At 40.5% G+C, this 19,787-nt stretch overlaps 1 protein-coding gene across 1 annotated transcript in view; it reads left to right on the top strand.

The window, feature by feature from the left end:
• The first annotated feature begins 276 nt into the window (after window positions 1-276).
• tnfaip8l3 (tumor necrosis factor, alpha-induced protein 8-like 3) overlaps window positions 277-19,787 on the top strand; it is a 52,913-nt gene continuing 33,402 nt past the window's right edge. Inside the window, exon 1 of the mRNA XM_072465608.1 lies at window positions 277-485. Coding sequence (XP_072321709.1) covers window positions 440-485 — 46 coding nt within the window. The 5' untranslated portion in view covers window positions 277-439. The remainder of the gene's footprint in view (window positions 486-19,787) is intronic.

A 19,787-nucleotide genomic window follows, 5' to 3' on the forward strand; every position in this document is an offset into this window, starting at 1 on the left:
CTAATCCTCCCCAATCCTTTTTGAAGCACTACTGAGCTTAGGCTTTTGGAAAGAGAGTTGGATCACTTATTGCATACAGAGAGAGCCAGAGAAAGACTTTTAAGAGGAAGAGAAGAGGGTTAGAGCGAGAAAGAGAGAGCGAGGGAGAGGGAGAGGGAGGGAGGAAAAAGGGGGCGTGGTGAAACAGAGACGGAGGAGGAGCATCACTCCAGACTGGTGAGAGTGTATCAGAGGCAGCAGCGCAGGCACAGCTGAGCACATCGGAGCACAAGCGCTTCTCACTCTGCCGCTGTAAAAAAAGGACGTCCAAGTTTCGGCGCAAAGGTCCAACGCTCGGGCTGATTTGTGTCCAGCGTGAAGTGAAGGAGCCGCCGCCAAAGGAACCAGGAAAGTACTAAAGCCAGGAGGGACTGAGAGAGCCACCAGAACTCCAGGGAAGATGGACTCGGACTCAGGGGAGCAGAGTGAATCAGAGCTGTCACCAGGTAAGACACGTCCAAACATCGGGCTTTGAGCTGGAAATCACTCTCAATAATGGGCTCTTTGCATGTGACGATGTGAGGAGGACCATGGGTGAGCTTTAAATAGTAAAGGGGTCATGCTTTTATTTGGAAATCCCACTTATAAAGGACAAGCACATGCAGTGATGTGAGAACTATTGTGCTCTGTTGAACTATTGTTCCAATCCTCAATGTGTAAATGCAATATTTGAACTGTCTGCTGATAATGTGCCGTGAACTTTTCAACTTTTAACATTTGTAGTAAGCTTTTGTCTATGCATTTATTCATTTATTTAGGCCACAACTGTAAATTAATATTAAATCCAAAATACACGCAAACAAAAACAACAACAGAACGGATCGTGCTTTTATCTTTCACTTAGTATCGTGTCCATACTGTATATTTTGTCGTGAGTGTAGTGAGTTTATTATAAAATTAGTCTGTATATGGTCTGTATTATATCATAGTTTAGATTCTACTCTTGTTAGTTGTTGTTTTATGCTGCATCACTTGAGTTTCGTTCACTGATGATGACAATAAAACTGCCTCTGATTCTGAAATCTCACTTTTATGGGGCGACTTGTGCTTATCTAAAGATTTCAGATGCTATTTCGTGCTTTTATTTTCAAATTGCACTGATGATAAACCCGGCTCGAGTTTATATTTAGAAACTGTGAGAACGATGCACTGTTGAGTGTTGCTGAAGTGTTGCTCCTGCGTGTGTATTGTTGTCGTTTTGAAGAATAGTTTAAATGTTTTTGCGGCACTTTATAATCACTACACCTTAACTAGCCTTAACAAAGCATGAACAAAGAGTTAATTCATAACTAGTTTACTGATTATGTTTCAGGTTGAGTAACTTTATTCGTATTCATTTTATTATATTAACCTTGATTTAAACCCATTGATATTGAAACCTCGTTGTCAAGCGTAACTGGGGGCGTATTATGTTATTGCAATTTGGGTATTAATTAAGTAGTTATTAATCTTGACTCATACTTGATAAACTATTTGTCTTTGTTATTCTGGCTTTATGAAATCAAAGTGGCTAATTCTGCTGAATCCAACTCCATCCGCTCAGATTTATTATAAACTTACGTCACTTTAACTGCTGTTTATAATGGTATTTATTCTGTCCATAAGCTGCACTGTTACATAACCACGGTCAAAACCACAACACCGTAATGTGTATTTTTTACTCATGTTGCACTTAGATTTACGACTAATTTATAGCTATTCATCTTGTTTTTATTGCATGCGACGATTCTCCTGCTGCTCTTGAACTGTGCGTTAAAACACTGGAATCTCCCCATTGTGGGACAAATAAAGCTTCTCTTATCTTATCTTATTTCAACGCAAACAAATTTGTGTCAATATAGTGTAGACGTTTTAGTATCCCTGCTTTTCTCCTTCTCGGTTTGTGCTGCCGCAGATAAAACCCCGGCTCAGTCTCCACCAAGACGAGACAGGCTCTGACACGTGCGTCCAACTATAGCCTTATTCAACACCAAAATCAGCCCGTCCAGCGAGAGTTCAGACACAACATATTAGCTGTGTAATATTCTGACTGAAATGGGAAATGCTGCGCAGAAGCATTGGTTTTGATAGCGACTTGCCTTGTTAATTCATACAGTTGTGTTTTACAGTAAAAGGCATTTTGTAAGATTTGTGAGAAGCGGGAAAATGGTTGGAAAAGTACTTTTCCACCGTTTCGATTGATTTGTTCTTCCTGGAAGCTACGAATGAAAAGCTCACTGAATTTAAAGGAGTTCAGTCGTTATTATTATGAATGCATGAGGGACAATTCAAAGACAGAAAGCTTTTTGGTCGTTTTATCGCAGGCAGTTTTTACTCTTTTATTTCTCACTGCTGTTTTCATTCATATCATAAAAATCATGTTTTATCTTGTATCATTGCTGAACACAAATTGCCTCTTGTGATAGAATGAGAGGGAATTTCAAACTTTGTCAATCAAAAGTAGCTTGACTCCAAATGAGGACTTTTGTCACTAATTTGTTCAAAATACTTACCTTTTCACGTCATTGATTTACGTTACACTGAGTTTCCCATTAGCATCGATGGGTGAATCTAAAGTCTTTCTTCTACTTTCTTTTACCCAATTGATTCTCGTTGACAGATTTGCTGGTGTTGTGTCCAGTCCATTGATCGGGACACATCATGGTTGTCCTCGTTGACCCCAGTGTGACACATAATGATCAGATACAACGGACAGAGTCTAAACTCTGCTAGAGTTTGGTTTAGGGCTGTACATATCGATCAAAACTATAGTTCATTTGAGGAAGCATCAATACTAAAACTATAACACAAACAGGGCAAAATTGGACCTCCACAGTTTTAGAATGATCTTGAGCTTTATCAGAACAACTATATAACATAAACAAAGTGCTATTATTTTGTGTTGAAAGTAAATAATAGATCACCGTAGTCACTTATCCGGGGCTGGGTCACAAGGGCAGCGATCTTGTTCTTTCGGTCATTACCCAAAGCTCATGACCATAGGTGAGGGCAGGAACGTAGACCGACCGGTAAATCGAGAGCTTTGTCTTTCGGCTCAGCTCCTTCTTTACCACAACGGTCCGATGCAGCGACTGCATCACTGCAGCCGCTGCACCGATCCGCGTGTCGATCTCAAGCTTCATCCTTCCCTCACTCGTGAACAAGACCCCGAGATACTTGAACTCCTCCACTTGGGGCAAGGACTCCCCACCCACCTGAAGAGGGCAAGCCACCTTTTTCCGGTCGAGAACCATGGTCTCGGATTTGGAGGTGCTGATTCTCATCCCAGCCGCTTCACACTCGGCTGCAAACCGTCCCAGTGCAGCTGCAGGTCCGGGTTTGATGGAGCCATCAGGACAACATCGTCTGCAAACAGCAGAGATGAGATCCTGTGGTCCCCAAACCCTCCGACCCCTGACTGCGCCTAGAAATTCTGTCCATAAAGACAATGAACTGAACCGGTGACAAAGGGCAGCCCTGGCGGAGTCCAACATGCACTGGGAACAGGTCTGACTTACTGCCGGTAATGCGAACACAGCTCCTGCTCCGGTCATACAGGGACCGGACAGCCCTGAGCAAAGGGCCCCGGACCCCATACTCCCGGAGCACCCCCCAAAGGACACGGTCGAAAGCCTTCTCCAGATCCACAAAGCACATGTGGACTGGTTGGGCAAACTCCCATGAACCCTCGAGCACCCGATGGAGGGTATAGAGCTGGTCCAGTGTTCCACGACCGGGACGAAAACCACTCTGCTCCTCCTGAATCCGAGGTTCGACTATCGGTCGGATTCTCCTCTCCAGTACCTTGGAATAGACCTTACCCGGGAGTCTGAGGAGTGTGATCCCTCTGTAGTTAGAACAAACCACCCAATCTTCCTTCTTGAACAAAGGGACCACCACCCCGGTCTGCCAGTCCAGGGGCACTGTCCCTGACGCAATGTTGCAGAGACGTGTCAGCCAAGACAGTCCTACATCTTATCCACCCCCGGAGCCCTGCCACCGAGGAGTTTGCCGACAACCTTAGAGACTTCAGCTTTGGTGATGGACGAGCCAGCCTCCGAGTCCCCAGTCTCTACTTCCTTTTCGGAAGACGTGACAGTGGGATTAAGGAGGTCCTCAAAGTATTATCTCCACCGTCCTGGTGCCACGTGCACTGACAACCTTGTGCTTGGCCATGGTCTTCGTTATGGACAATCCGTGCCTAACACAGAAGTCCAATAACTAAACCCTGGAGAACCCAGTCGGTGCACTGTTCAGTACCCTTCCCGGGGTCTCCAAGAACTATTTTAGGGTACTCTGCACTGCTTTTCGACCCGTAGGCCGCCACAACAGTGAGAGACCTGTCCCCAACCCGAAGGTGCAACCCTCTTGTTCATTAGGGTGAACTCCAACACGTGGCGGCTGAGCTGAGGGGCTATAAAGCCCACACCAGCCTCCGCCTCTCGCCGCGGGCAACACCAAGAAGTGGAACGTCCGGCCCCTCTCGAGGAGATTGGGTCCAGAGCCCAAACTGTGTCGGTACCGCTCAACCTCCCGCTCAGACTCAGGCTCTATGACATGACGTGCTTTTTTGCTTTTAAAATGTTTAGTAAATTTAAAAAATGTTTAACAAATATTTTAAAAAATGTTTAACAAATATTTCAAACAAGCTTCTTTCACGTTGTCATTATGGTTTGTTGAAAAAACATTAAATTAAAAAAAAACATTAAAAAACATTAATTTAAAAAAGACACAAAAAATTGAAAAATCTAAATCATATCTGACAAACACAAAAGTTCAAATAATGTAATATTGACAACATAAAGCTTCAGTCACTTGTAGATTTACCATTAAATATTTTCCAATTCTAACTCTCCCTTTGTCAACTCTTTAGAATTTTGTCCTGTAATTTAAAACTGCTAAGAGTATAGTTAAATGGTGTAAAACTATCATATTTTTAAATAAAAAGTAAAATAATCCCTCCAAATAAAATCTAAATTAGAAACGCCTCAAATCCTTTTGCGCTTTAACAAAAAAAAGAAAAGATTTGAACCAGTTTGACAAGGGCAAAGAAAAATGGCACAAACAAATGCATCTCTTGTGTAAAGTTTGTGGTCTACAGTGCTCAGAAGATTTATCAAAAATTGTCCAAGAAAGTGGCACCTGCTCCTCAGGAGGAGGTCATCATGTGACACCTGATTAGATCTTCAGCATGTGTGAGAAGATGAGCTTTTGGTGGATGCTTCAAAGAATAAATCAGCCTGTCCATCTGTCCTGTCTTTAGCTAAATGGCAAACACAAAATCATCTCCTCCAAAAAAGAGACATTTGTGTGAAGTTGAACACGTGCACAGAACAGAGACACAAGCTTTGGCCTTTTTAGCATCACGTGAACAGATGTGCAGCGTTAGCGATGCCGCGGGAACATGTTTTTGTGACGTGAATCCATCTGAGGAACAAGCCAAGGTCCTGGAATTGCAATCACATGCCTCTGGAAGGGATATAACTGAAATATATGATAATCACCAAACATGTGATAATGTGGGTTTTCCCGAGAGCAAAGTAATATTAAACTTAAAGTACACTGTATTTTTATTAAGATGTTAATATATTACCTTGAAACATTGAAACATTGAAAAATTCCAAGCAAAGCAATGACATCAATGCAGACGCCACAGTAAAGTCACATAGTGTAACCTTTAGATTGAATATAAACCTGGCTCAGGAGAGTTATAGGTCCCGTCCTTCAATGTCGTGGGGCTGAACCTGACAGGAGCAGGGACACATCTCCAGATCTGGTGCTTGGGACTGTAGCTGGAGGATTTGGTGGATTGTTTTGGCTGGATGAGGGAAACCGAAGCCCAGAGGAAATCCAGGGAGAATGAGGACCTTCTTGCTCTGAGGCGAGAGTGCTATCCACTCTGTCACTGTGCCATTGAGTAAACGCCTCGTGAAAGACACAATACAATCATTCTAAGTTTGACAGTTAAGTTCCAGCCTCACTGTCATTGTGTTTATTCTTTATTTAGTTCGATAAATTCTTTAAAACGACTTTGTCTCAAGTGCACACCATCAAGACCTCCTTAAGCAGCACTTCTTTAGCTTCATCTTGGTCCCATTTAGCAAAGACATCAAATCCACAGACATTTCACTACTTAAATGAAGACTAATCATAATATAACTGTTAGTTGCAGCCCCGCAATAATGCGACTACAGCTGTTTTTAAAAGTGTTTATAAGAATGGAAGAATACAGTGTAATCTGGATATTGCTAATCCCATTCTGACTTTGTTTGTTGATCAAGATTTCCTTTTAAATTAAGAAAGCAAAAAGGCGTTAGTGGGGCTTTCTGAAATGCTCCTTAAAGCCTCAACAGAACGCAAACGTGTCTTTCTCTAAACGTGTCTTCTCTAAATGTGTCTTTCTCTAAACGTGTCTTTCTCTAAACGCGTCCTTCTCTAAACGTGTCTTTCTCTAAACGCGTCCTTCTCTAAACGTGTCTTTCTCTAAACGTGTCTTTCTCTAAACGCGTCCTTCTCTAAACGTGTCTTTCTCTAAACGTGTCTTTCTCTAAACGTGTCTTTCTCTAAACGTGTCTTTCTCTAAACGCGTCCTTCTCTAAACGTGTCTTTCTCTAAACGTGTCTTTCTCTAAACGTGTCTTTCTCTAAACGTGTCTTTCTCTAAACGTGTCTTTCTCTAAACGCGTCCTTCTCTAAACGTGTCTTTCTCTAAACGTGTCTTTCTCTAAACGTGTCTTTCTCTAAACGTGTCTTTCTCTAAACGTGTCTTTCTCTAAACGCGTCCTTCTCTAAACGTGTCTTTCTCTAAACGTGTCTTTCTCTAAACGTGTCTTTCTCTAAACGTGTCTTTCTCTAAACGCGTCCTTCTCTAAACGTGTCTTTCTCTAAACGTGTCTTTCTCTAAACGTGTCTTTCTCTAAACGTGTCTTTCTCTAAACGTGTCTTTCTCTAAACGTGTCTTTCTCTAAACGTGTCTTTCTCTAAACGTGTCTTTCTCTAAACGCGTCCTTCTCTAAACGTGTCTTTCTCTAAACGTGTCTTTCTCTAAACGTGTCTTTCTCTAAACGTGTCTTTCTCTAAACGTGTCTTTCTCTAAACGCGTCCTTCTCTAAACGTGTCTTTCTCTAAACGTGTCTTTCTCTAAACGCGTCCTTCTCTAAACGTGTCTTTCTGTAAACAGCCCCCATCGCTGCGTGTCAGAGTTATTCCGCTTTATAGTCCCATATACACTCCAAACATGTGGCGTGTAAACACAGGAGGCGGTTTGATGCAGGTGAGAGGCGGCGGCTGGTGATGAGGTCCCAAAACAAACAGTCCATTCACCTTTGTGATCCGGGCCCCTGGTCCCCGGGCCCCTGGTAAACACGGCGTGCCTCTGTTGCCTTGTGTCGTCCCTAAATAATGTAGCTCATCGGCTCGTGCGCCGCGTTTGTGTCTTTGAAATCTGCTTTAAAAGTCAACACCATCAGCGTTAGCTCAAGAGCTTTGACTCAAGTGCAGCGTTGCCAGGGGAAACGAATTGAGGACGTATAAATTCAATAACATGACCTGAAATTAATAAAGTTTGACTGAATTTAAAACATAGAAGTTACCTAAGTGATGAAATGTGCAGAAAATGTAATTGTTGTGGTTTCAATTGACTTAAAAGTGCATTATATGTAACTTCACTGCTCGTATCCATGGAGAATAACAGATGTGGCCTTTAATGGGCCACAGTATGGCATTACATTTTTATTGTAACTTGGAAAGCATGCATCCTACTGGGAGTTCAACATAAATGCCATACTGTGGAACATTCAAAGTAAATAAATAGCATCTTTATGGAGACATGGCAGAAAGCATAATAATCAACCACTTTGTGCACTTTTAATTTATTTTTCCATAATTCATACTATGTTTTTTGTTTCGTTGTTTGTCAAATTTCAAGAAAAGGTTTGGTAAAAAACTAGAGCTGCAAAATAAATCATATTTTGATCAATGTAATTATTCTCTGGACTACACAGAGTCTAAAACATTTACATAAACAGTACAATAACTTTTTTATAACAAGGATAGTGGCAGTATTGTATTACAATGTCGATAAAGACCAACCTATTTCAGATTTTTATCATTTAAGTACTTTATTCATAAATATTTTCTTTTCAGACGCCTTCATTCACCATATTTCAACCTTGATTTGGATGATAATGTATTTAAAAAGTCTCGACAACAATAGACTTACAAAGAGATCAAACGCCTCGTCGAGGTAGATTCAAACATGGTTAATAAGATGTTTGTGCGTGAGGCTGAAAAACTCATGAGGTTCTGCTTAAGTTATAGATTTAGACATTTTAAACACGTCGTAAACAGCAAACTTATAACGAGATGTTAAAGACACGACTGCAAAGAAAGGGTTGAAAATGTCTAAACTCCTCCTTGACTATTCTTGTTATAGGCTGTATTTGGAGGACTTTTGATTATCCAAAAAGTAGAATATATTTTGTTTTGAACTGCTTATCGTCATGGCAACAGTCCCACTTTTTTATCACTTTGACGCCTATGGAAATGTGGTTTGTGACTGGTTGTGTCGTGATACATTTAAATCACGTGTATATTATTATAATTAAGATTTTACTATTACTTTTTACTATTTTCACCCAGTTTGACCAAGTTTATATTGTTATTTCCTGGTTGGTCATGAGCTGCAGATGTGACAAAAAGTACAAGTACAACTGTTACCTAGCAACTGAACCGTAAACAAGTGCCAAAGCCCATAAATTACACAATAGTTGTTTTTATTTATTTATTTATAATTAGGAGCCCCATTATCTGCAGCAAGCGGCCGCTATTCTTCTTCTATGAGGCTGAACAAGTGATATTAAAGTCACTGTGGGAAAGTTCTCGTGCCTTTTGCTAATCCACTTAAAGAAAACATTTGCGTGTCTTGGGATATTCATCTGTGTTCCTGACGACACCGAGTCGCACAAAAAGTACGATTCAAACAGCAGCAGAATGCGTTTTACCCATGTATTTGAATATTGACCTTGTTCAATGAAATACTGTGCGACTTGTACATCTTGATTTGTGCCTGTTTGGCAGAGCAGATTTCTGAAGGTAAATAAAGGGTCCGGCAAATACGACCCGTGACAGTTGTTTTCGTGCGTGACGTGTAATATGTAACTGTCTTCACCTGTTATTTATTTATTTGTCACATTAGTCGAAAAGTGCAGTGTATTATGTGACTTGTGAGGAGGGTCCCGCCACTCGCCTGGGCGGGGAAAACACGGCGTAACTGAATAAATGCAAGACTGATGAATAGGTCGATAAATCGGACAAACTTACGGCGTAAAGAAGTGCAAATGTAAAGAAGAAGAAGGTGGCAGATCCCAGGGAAAAGGTTACACAGTTATGTGACCGGTGTTTCAGATTCTTGATTATTATTGTCACATATTTGTTGTATTTTCTCGCTTCTGAAGAATCCTTTCTTCCTGTGGCTCATGACTCACTCAGAGCAGAAGTGAGTAAGTGACAGAGCTGCCTTTTGGTGTGATTCATAGATCGAGAAAGTCCCAAACAGTTGTCCCGTTGTGAAGCCACTTTCCCCAGTCACCACTTAAGCAAATCAAATACAAATATTACATATTTTCCTAAAAACGTCAAATCAGGAAAGAAATATTTACATGGAAAATATGAAAACAAATCTTTTCGAAGGGTTTTATAGCTTTTCATAGCGATTTAAATCTAAATATTGTGTCTTTTGAGCTGTTAAAAGTTGCTAATAAACAGGAGGCCCAAAACTATTAATAGAACCCGTTACTAATCCAAAGCCTCCTCAATAAAGAGCCATTAGATTTATTTTAATGTTAACCCCAAAATGTAACTCCAAATTACAGATAGCACTTTGCACGTTGACACGGTTTGTTCACATGATCCACTGTAGTACATTTGCTTGATTTAGATGAATTTAGAGATGATTTATTACTGTTTTAGTCCATTTGTGTACAGGTTTAGCACTACACTGGAGAAACGCCCGTCTAAAATGAGATGATAAGCTAAAAAGTGCTTGAAAAAAGCAATATTTCTCTTGTTTGACAACATTAAAGTACAATCACCAATGGAACAAGCATCAAATATCTTGTCTTACTCAAAATTTGAAAACAATAAAGCCTTTTCTGACTTAAAACTGAAAGAAAAATGCTACGACACTGGAAATGATAACAAAACTTTCTTTAAACCTGATTTAAAAAAAGTCAAAATATACTAAAATCAAGCTAAATACAACTTATATCAATGACTTTTTAACTTATTGCCTTATTTAAAATTCTCCCTGGTGTAGTCTGTGCTAGATCCAGTTGTACTAAAGTTAAATAAGTTAGTTAAGTGACAGTTTTAGTGCAGAAATTCCCCTTTCCCGAGGTGTACAGTGCATCAAGTCTCATTTTGGCGCTTTACTTCCCTCGCGAAGTGCCAGAATATTTGAAGTGCAGCTCCTCTGAACACATACTTTCTCCTCATTCCTGGTCTGTGGCCGGGCTCGCCGGGTGCTGACTAATCGCTGGAGTGAATCGTGACCAACCCTGCTCCATCTGGGCTCTGAATCCTCCGCTTCCGTCCCGTTTGAGGGGGAGAAAACGAGAGAAACGAGACAGAGCGAGCGGGACGGACCTCGGCGGCGTGAGGCCCCGGGGCCGTGTAGGGGCGGTGCGCACTCAAAACTAAACAGTTGACGTTGTTTGATGACACAACTCAAGCTGGTCGTTGTTTTGACAAAACGTTTTCTTTGTGTTTTACCGCTTTGGCTCTTCTGTCCTTGATGCTATTGCACTTTCCCGTCGCTATGGTGATTTTGATCCTTCAGAATGGGCCTAAACGTGTCCGTAAGTCAAGTATTCAAGGTGCAAGCGATGTCTGAGGAGTAAATAGGCGGTCAAATTAAACACAAAAGAGCAGAATAGTGTTTGAATGGTGTTTTTTTGAAGGTTATTGACACTTTTCTTATTAAAACTGACTTAACATAAAGTCGCACCAGCCAAAAAATGCATAAGAGAGAAGAAAAAATCATATATAAGTCGCACTGGAGTATGAAATGCAGTTGCAAGTGTAAAAATAACAAACAACACCACATATAAGTCGCTCCGGAGTATAAGTATAGAAGTATAAACATAAGTATAAGTCGCACCCCGGCCAAAACTACGAAAAAAGGTGCAACTTATAGTCTGGAAAATACGGTAATCAACTTCACAGCAACAATATTAGTGTCAGGTTTTTAAAAACAGCCCATTTTGTGCGTTTCGACTGGACAAAAGCTTGTAAATCCGTAAGTCTGTAAACGACTGTGAAACACGGTGCAAAGGTCAAAGAGTCAAAGGTCAAGCTCACGTCTTCATGTTCCACGGAGTCGTCTCTTCACCTACTCTATCTCTTCTTCACCTCCTCGACAAAAGGCTAAAATAGAATAAAAATGATGGAAACATGTCACACGCTCTTGTTTATAGCGACAGGAAATAGTTTTAGAGTGAATAAATGTCGTTTTATGTCACACTTTTGCTCGTTGTCATGGCGTTGGCTTTCCCCGCGCTCCCCTAAACGTAAAGGGAGGAGCAGAGACGTGTGCGTGGGCGGGACCTGCTGTACACTTCCTCCGTTCTCTCTCTCTATCACTCCCTCTGTCCACCGCTCTTCCCTTTGTCTTCCACTAACTCCCACTTACTTTCCATATTTTTACCTCTCTTCTGCTGTCTCTACCTGCCCTCTCTCTCTCTCTCTCTCTCTCTCTCTCTCTCTCTCGCTCTCTCTCGCACTCTCTCTCTCTCGCACTCTCTCTCTCTCGCACTCTCTCTCTCTCGCTACTTTTCTATCCATTTCTTTCTCTCACTTCTCTCTCTCGCTTGCTTTCCCTGGCTCTCTCTTTTTTTTTGTTTCTTCTCGTTCTATCTTCTCTCTCTACTTCTTTTCTTCTTTCTTTCCCTCTCTGTTTCTCTCTTTCTCCCTGTCTCCCTCTTTCTTCCTCTCTCTCTCTCCCTCCCTCCCTCCCTCTCTCTCTCTCCCTCCCTCTCTCTCTCCCTCCCTCTCTCTCCCTCTCTCTCACCCTCCCGCTCTTTCTCCCTCCCTCTCTCTCTCCCTCCCTCTCTCCCTCCCTCTCCCTCCCTCTCTCCCTCCCTCCCTCTCTCCCTCCCTCTCTCCCTCCCTCTCTCTCTCTCCCTCCCTCCCTCTCTCTCTCTCCCTCCCTCCCTCTCTCCCTCCCTCTCTCTCTCTCTCTCTCCCTCCCTCTCTCTCTCCCTCCCTCTCTCTCCCTCTCTCTCTCCCTCCCTCTCTCTCTGCTTCCCTCTGTCCCTCCCTCTCTCTCTCTCCCTCTCTCTCTCCCTCCCTCTCTCTCTCTCTCCCTCCCTCCCTCTCTCCCTCCCTCTCTCTCCCTCCCTCTCTCCCTCCCTCTCCCTCCCTCCCTCTCTCTCTCTCCCTCCCTCTCTCCCTCTCTCTCTCCCTCCCTCTCTCTCCCTCTCTCTCTCCCTCCCTCTCTCTCTGCTTCCCTCTGTCCCTCCCTCCCTCTCTCTCTCTCTCTCTCCCTCCCTCTGTCCCTCCCTCTCTCCCTCCCTCTCCCTCCCTCTCTCTCCCTCCCTCCCTCTCTCTCCCTCTCTCCCTCCCTCTCCCTCCCTCCCTCTCTCCCTCCCCCTCTCCCTCTCTCTCTCTCTCCCTCCCTCCCTCCCTCCCTCCCTCCCTCTCTCTCTCTCTCCCTCCCTCTCTCCCTCCCTCTCTCCTCTCTCTCCCTCCCTCTCTCTCTCTCTCTCCCTCCCTCCCTCCCTCCCTCTCTCTCTCTCTCCCTCCCTCTCTCCCTCCCTCTCTCCTCTCTCTCCCTCCCTCTCTCTCTCTCTCTCCCTCCCTCCCTCCCTCCCTCTCTCCCTCTCTCTCCCTCTCTCTCTCCCTCCCTCTCTCTCTGCTTCCCTCTGTCCCTCCCTCTCTCTCCCTCTCTCTCTCCCTCCCTCTCTCTCTGCTTCCCTCTGTCCCTCCCTCTCTCTCCCTCTCTCTCTCCCTCCCTCTGTCCCTCCCTCTCTCCCTCCCTCTCTCTCCCACCCTCCCTCCCTCTCTCCCTCACACACAGCTCCTCCCTGGCTCACTAGTCAGGAGGGATCATTATAGCTGCTACATATGCTCTGGCAGTGAGAGAAGTCTGCGTAGGTTTGGGTTCCTCCGCTTTTGCGAAAGTGAAATAATGTTATGTTTTGAATCATCTTCTGTCTTGTGTTTTATGGCATCTCGAGACCCATCTACATATGTATACATAACTCATTAGTTCAAGCGTGCATTGTACAGGCTCCTTTTTTACATTCGTAAACTGTAAAATTATAGATATTAGATTAAATGACATAGTGCATGCATTTCTTATCCGTGCATGTGAAAGAGGAGAAGAAGAACAAAAGAGACACATTGATAGTCGTGTCTCTCTCTCGCTCTCAGTTGAAGTCTTGTCTGATGAAAACGGCCCAAACCCTATAATTGTCGCAAATAAATCTTGATGTTGCTGTTTGGGGACATTTACACTGACTTACAATCTTTTCCTGGAGGGACTAATCGTAGCTTTAATCAGAGTATTTGTTGCCTAACCTGATCTTTACCGGTTTAAACCCTGAACATCTGAACTTTCAATCACGTTGTTGTTTATCTGATGCTAAAGGATTCACGCCGTGTCGACCTGCCTTTTGTTCCCATGAGGAAGTCAGGTCTGAGTTGATTGTCTGCAGATTTTAGTCGCCACTGAGAGAACTTGATTATGTCTGTTTCCTGTTTTGGCTTATTGTCTCGCATGGAACAGTTGTACTTTTTCTACTCTGTGTTTTTGTCTTGTTTTTTGTGCGGTATTGAATTGCAAATGTTGTCCAATGGGAAATGCAGCTCAGATTTGTGGGATATTGGCTCGGCAGAACTGTGAATACAACATAAACTGTTCAAGTGTGGACTTCACAAATCAGAAATTTAGTTTAAAATCAACGATCATCAACAACACTGGTGGCGACACTGAGGGAAAATACTATCTTGATCTGTTTTTTGGATTCCGATGACAAAAACGAGTCATTTTTTCTACAAACTGTTAGAAATGTTCTAATGTGGCTGTGGTTGAGGTTCAGCTCACACAGAATCACATATACATATACATATACATATACAATCACATATACATATACATATACATATACAATCACATATACATATACATATACAATCACATATACATATACATATACATATACAATCACATATACATATACAATCACATATACATATACATATACAATCACATATACATATACAATCACATATACATATACAATCACATATGCATATACATATACAATCACATATACATATACAATCACATATACATATGCAATCACATATACATATACATATACAATCACATATACATATACAATCACATATACATATGCAATCACATATACATATACAATCACATATACATATACAATCACATATACATATATATACAATCACATATACATATACATACATATACACATATACATATACAATCACATATACATATACAATCACATATACATATACAATCACATATACATATATATACAATCACATATACATATATATACAATCACATATACATATACATACATATACACATATACATATACACATATATAATCACATATACATATACAATCACATATACATATACATATATCTACACATATACATATACATATACAATCACATATACAATCACATATACATATACAATCACACATACATATACAATCACATATACATATACAATCACATATACATATACATACATATACACATATACATATACACATATACAATCACATGTACATATACAATCACATATACATATACATATACAATCACACATACATATACATATACAATCACATATACATATACATATATCTACACATATACATATACAATCACATATACAATCACACATACATATACAATCACATATACATATACATATACCTACACATATACATATACCTACACATATACATATACAATCACATATACATATACAATCACATATACAATCACACATACATATACATATACAATCACATATACATATACCTACACATATACATATACAATCACATATACATATACAATCACATATGCATATACAGATACAATCACATATACATATACAATCACATATGCATATACATATACAATCACATATACATATACAATCACATATGCATATACATATACAATCACATATACATATACAATCACATATACACATATACATATACATATACAATCACATATACATATACAATCACATATGCATATACAGATACAATCACATATACATATACAATCACATATGCATATACATATACAATCACATATACATATACAATCACATATGCATATACATATACAATCACATATACATATACAATCACATATACACATATACATATACATATACAATCACATAGTGTGTTATGTTCTGATGTTTTGTCTGAATATTAAAAGATCACGGTCCAAGTTGTAGAAACACTGATGTCTTTCCAAAACATAATTATATTCTATTATAAAATGGCCTGTTTGTCCAGAGCACTTTCTCTCATCACATTTGTTTTATCCTGACTTTAACATTCAACACAGTCAAAGTCTTAACACAAAAAGACAATTCAGTTCTATTTGTCAGGAGCCTCTCTCTCCCTCTATTTCTATCACCTCTCTCTCTCTCTCTCTCTCTCTCTCTCTCTCTCTCTCTCTCTCTCTCACACAGCTTCAGTTAGCTCTTCTCTCTCTCTCTCTCCCTCTCTCTCTCTCTCCCCCCCTCCCCCGGCGCCGTTGTGGCCAGTTTGCTTTGCCTTGGACTTAACCACAGCCTCCTCAGCTGTCAAACCCCTCCGTGGTCAAACTCCATGTCTTGGAAATCTTTCAGGCATTTGGAGCAACTATTTCCTTTTAAAGAAAAGAAACACCCCTTTAGCACTATATCTGTACTAACTTGTCAGTAATATATATTATTTGTAGCTTTGAATGTACCTTGTTCTGAAAAAAGCAAGTCGTTTTTTCCATTTCTGGTTTTAGTCACTTTTTTTCTCCTGTGTGAGAATTTTGGTGTTGCAATGTGCATATCCCATCTGTGAGCCAGATCAGGAGAAGGAAGGAGAAAGAGAGAGAGGGAGAGAGAGAGAGAGATAGAGATAGGGGGGGAGGAGAGAGAGAGAGAGAGAAGGAGAGAGAGAGACAGAGAGAAGGAAGACATTGAGAGTGAGAGGGAGAGAGAGACGGGGGAGAAAGTCAAAGAAGATATAAAGAAAATGAGAGAGAAGAGAGTATGGAAAAAAAGAGAGAGAGACAAAGACAGAATGGCAAAGGGGCAGAGTGAGGTAGAGAGAGAAGGACGGGGGAGGGAATAAAAGAGACAGAGGAGAAACGGAAAGAAGAGAGGTCAAATGGAGGAAGGGGGCGAAAGGAAAGTGGCAAGGAAGGTGAGGGATAGAGTCAGTGTGGAAAGTAAAAGAGAGAAAAAGAGAGAGAGAGAGAGTTTTGGAACGTAAGCTGGCAGCTCTGAGTCAGGGTTTTGGAAGAGAGAGACTTTTTCACGACTGTGCGTTTACAGTAGAGTCTGTACAATAAGACTCTGTGTACTCATATACTAGATATATATATGTGTAATGTTTGGAAAGTACAATCTAAGCACTGCACTGACATTGCTCTTGATCGTAGAACTTGGGACAAAATCAAGTCTCTTTTTTCACCACAGGATTTAAGTTAAGCTCTTTATTCGTCACTATGCAGTATTATTATTTTATTTATTTATACAGGCGCACATGAATTACCCTGCTGAATATAAATCACACAATAAAACACATAAAACAAATAGAATATCTAAAGCACCATGGCTGGTGCATTAAATTCATTGAAAGGCATAACATCATTTTTAAAAGCCTTTTTGGCCAGCTCTGTATTGATTCGCTGAGACTCTAAAATAAGAATATCTTAATGATCTTAAGTGACGAATACTTCATTTGATGTTCAGCAAACACATTAAATAATCAGGCAAAATACCAACGAGAGAACAAAATGACGGCTGAAGTTGTTTTAAATGTGCTATTTAAATAAACTTGAATTGAACTGATTCAACACCGAGGTGGGCAATTATTATTATTTTTCCCTGGGGCCACTTTCAGATCTGGGCATGTGGCAGAGGGCCGCTCCAACACAATCACAGTCTCATAAGCACATTTCTGTTCATTACCACACTATAATAATTAGAACCAAATGAATATAATAAAAAATGCGCTTCCCTGGTCGGATTAAAACACACCAACTGTGTCGTAACATCAGGAAAATAAAGTGAGAATGTGAATGTTGTGTGGCATATTAATAATAAAAAGGGAATGGCAAAGTGTGAATAATTTATCTGATTTGAGTTGTCCAAAGTCACCTTGAAATGCTTTCATTCATCTATCTGTGCTTTTAGCGTCAACAGAGCACACAGCGTCGACATGGGCTGAAAATACCACGGCTCTCGCACACTATAGCAACTAAAACTGAACATAAATATACTGTATTTACATATTATTTGAATTGTAGTGACCCTCAAACCATACGATTGCTGATTTTTCTCTTGCCACATTCTGTATTTCGTCCATCGTAGCAGCGGCACATCCCTGCCGCCTGATTGACACTTCTGCTGAGTAGACGAAAAACACAATGGAATATATTACAGCGTCAAGAATACGTTCACGGTTAACGATGCATTTTGAAGAGATACAGTTTGAGCTTTCCAGAATGTGCCGTATATCATCATGACATCATAAAATACTGAATATAAGTATAACACTGTTGGTCCCGATACATCCACGTGGGAAAAAAAGACACATTATTGACCTAAACTGATGATAACCTAAAGCCAAAACACCATTTTCACCGTTGCACTGCATTTCCTTATCATCTTAATATATTTAGATAGTTTGTTTACTTTAATTCTATTTGTACACACACATATTTGACTGTATTTGACCCATCTTGCTATTTTTCTACTCAAGTATGAGCGACAGATGTTTGGATTTTCATGCCTTCAATTTGACACCGACTTTAACCACGATTAGTGAGCAGTGGGTCGGGCAAAATAAACTTTCCCACCAGCAAAAAATAACTTACTGCGTGGAGTTCGTGGAAAGGTTTTGCAAATGAGATGATTTACATTTTCACAGGAACCGTAAGCAAAACATGGCAGAATGTAAATGAATTGATGCTTGAATGATACAGAGTCAAATTACATATATTTGCTTATTTTATATCTATTTATTCTATTTTATTTTCATGTAAAACAGAATATTGGATCACTATGCGAAGGTGGATCTACTGAAAAATAAAAATAACATGTGTTTTCCTACATCTAGCTGTAACTATGCAACCTACTCCATGCGCAGATTCCTTTGCAGTTCCAATAGTGGCTAAATTTAGAGTCAATTTAATCCATATGTTTGTCCTCCTTTGGGTTAGACTTTGTTTAGAACTACTATAGCGATTATGTAGTCCTAATTTAGTCCCGGTTTAGCCCTAATTTAAACCTGTTTTAGACCTGGTGATACTTCGAAGGCCAAATATTTTCTTAGGTGGTACTCAGATGTTTGATAACCACTGTGTGTCAATGCATAAAGCAACAATGTACTTTTTTAACATTACAAAACAAATTGAAAAAAATAATACAAAAATTTGAATACTCTTAGTACTTTTTTTGATTTTTAATTCCTATACCGCTGCAGTTGCATCTTGTACTTTGTCGTTGCAACACTGAAATGAATGCTTCATACCATGCACTACTCGTCACACCATTTTCACAGTGTGTGTCATGGATTCACAATGAGAAAACACAGAGACAACACTTGCACTTTCATTTGTGCCTCCAACTTTCAGGTGGTTGAAGGTTTATAGTCGAGTGAATGGCTTTATTAAGTTTAACCATTACAACGTCGGCTCCCACAGGGTTTGGTCTTGTGACGATCTCGGGGCGGGGCCGTTCATGTCGGCAGCGTGTGTTCGTGTTAATGTGCGGCAGCTGGAAATCCGTCCACACACAACTCACATCAAAGAGAGAGAAGAGCGAGAAGAATGTGACGGAAACAGGGAGTGAAACTTTACATGAGGTTCAGTGGGGTTAAGTCAGCTTTACTTTAATAACGTTAAAAAACAAAGGCGAATCAAAAAACGCCTTGAAACTGTATTTTCGGAGTATAAGTCGCATATTTGGGGAAACGTATTTGATAAATCCGAGATCAAGAACAGACATTTCAGCTTGAAATGCAGTTTAAAATAATAACAGATTAGAGAACATGGTGAATAGGTGTACGTATGCTAACGCTAACACCTTCAGCTGCATGAGGCACAGACAGAACTGTGGTAAGTGTCTGGTATGTTAACGTAACATATTAACAGTTATTCAGATAACTATAGCATAAAGAACATGCTAACACGTTTACCAAAGCATCAGTTTTACCCCAAATCACTAAATCCATTGAATTCTTCTTCCTCTGTCACTTCTAAACAACTCCACAAACTCCAGAGGAAGAGGAAGTGCAGATTCTTCTTCTGCGTCACTTAGAGCCCAGAGCGCCCTCTTGTGGTTGTCAGTGGGAAAATAATCAACATGTGAAATGCGATTGCCAGTGTTGAAATAACGAATAATACCACATATAAGTCGCACCCCGGCCAAAATATGAAAAAAGGTGCAATTTATAATCCGGAAAGTACAGTAATCAC

The sequence above is a fragment of the Eucyclogobius newberryi genome, unplaced genomic scaffold (genome assembly GCF_026437365.1).
Source record: "Eucyclogobius newberryi isolate DKJ021-1_F unplaced genomic scaffold, fEucNew1.0.hap1 SCAF_5, whole genome shotgun sequence".
Lineage (NCBI taxonomy): Eukaryota > Metazoa > Chordata > Actinopteri > Gobiiformes > Gobiidae > Eucyclogobius > Eucyclogobius newberryi.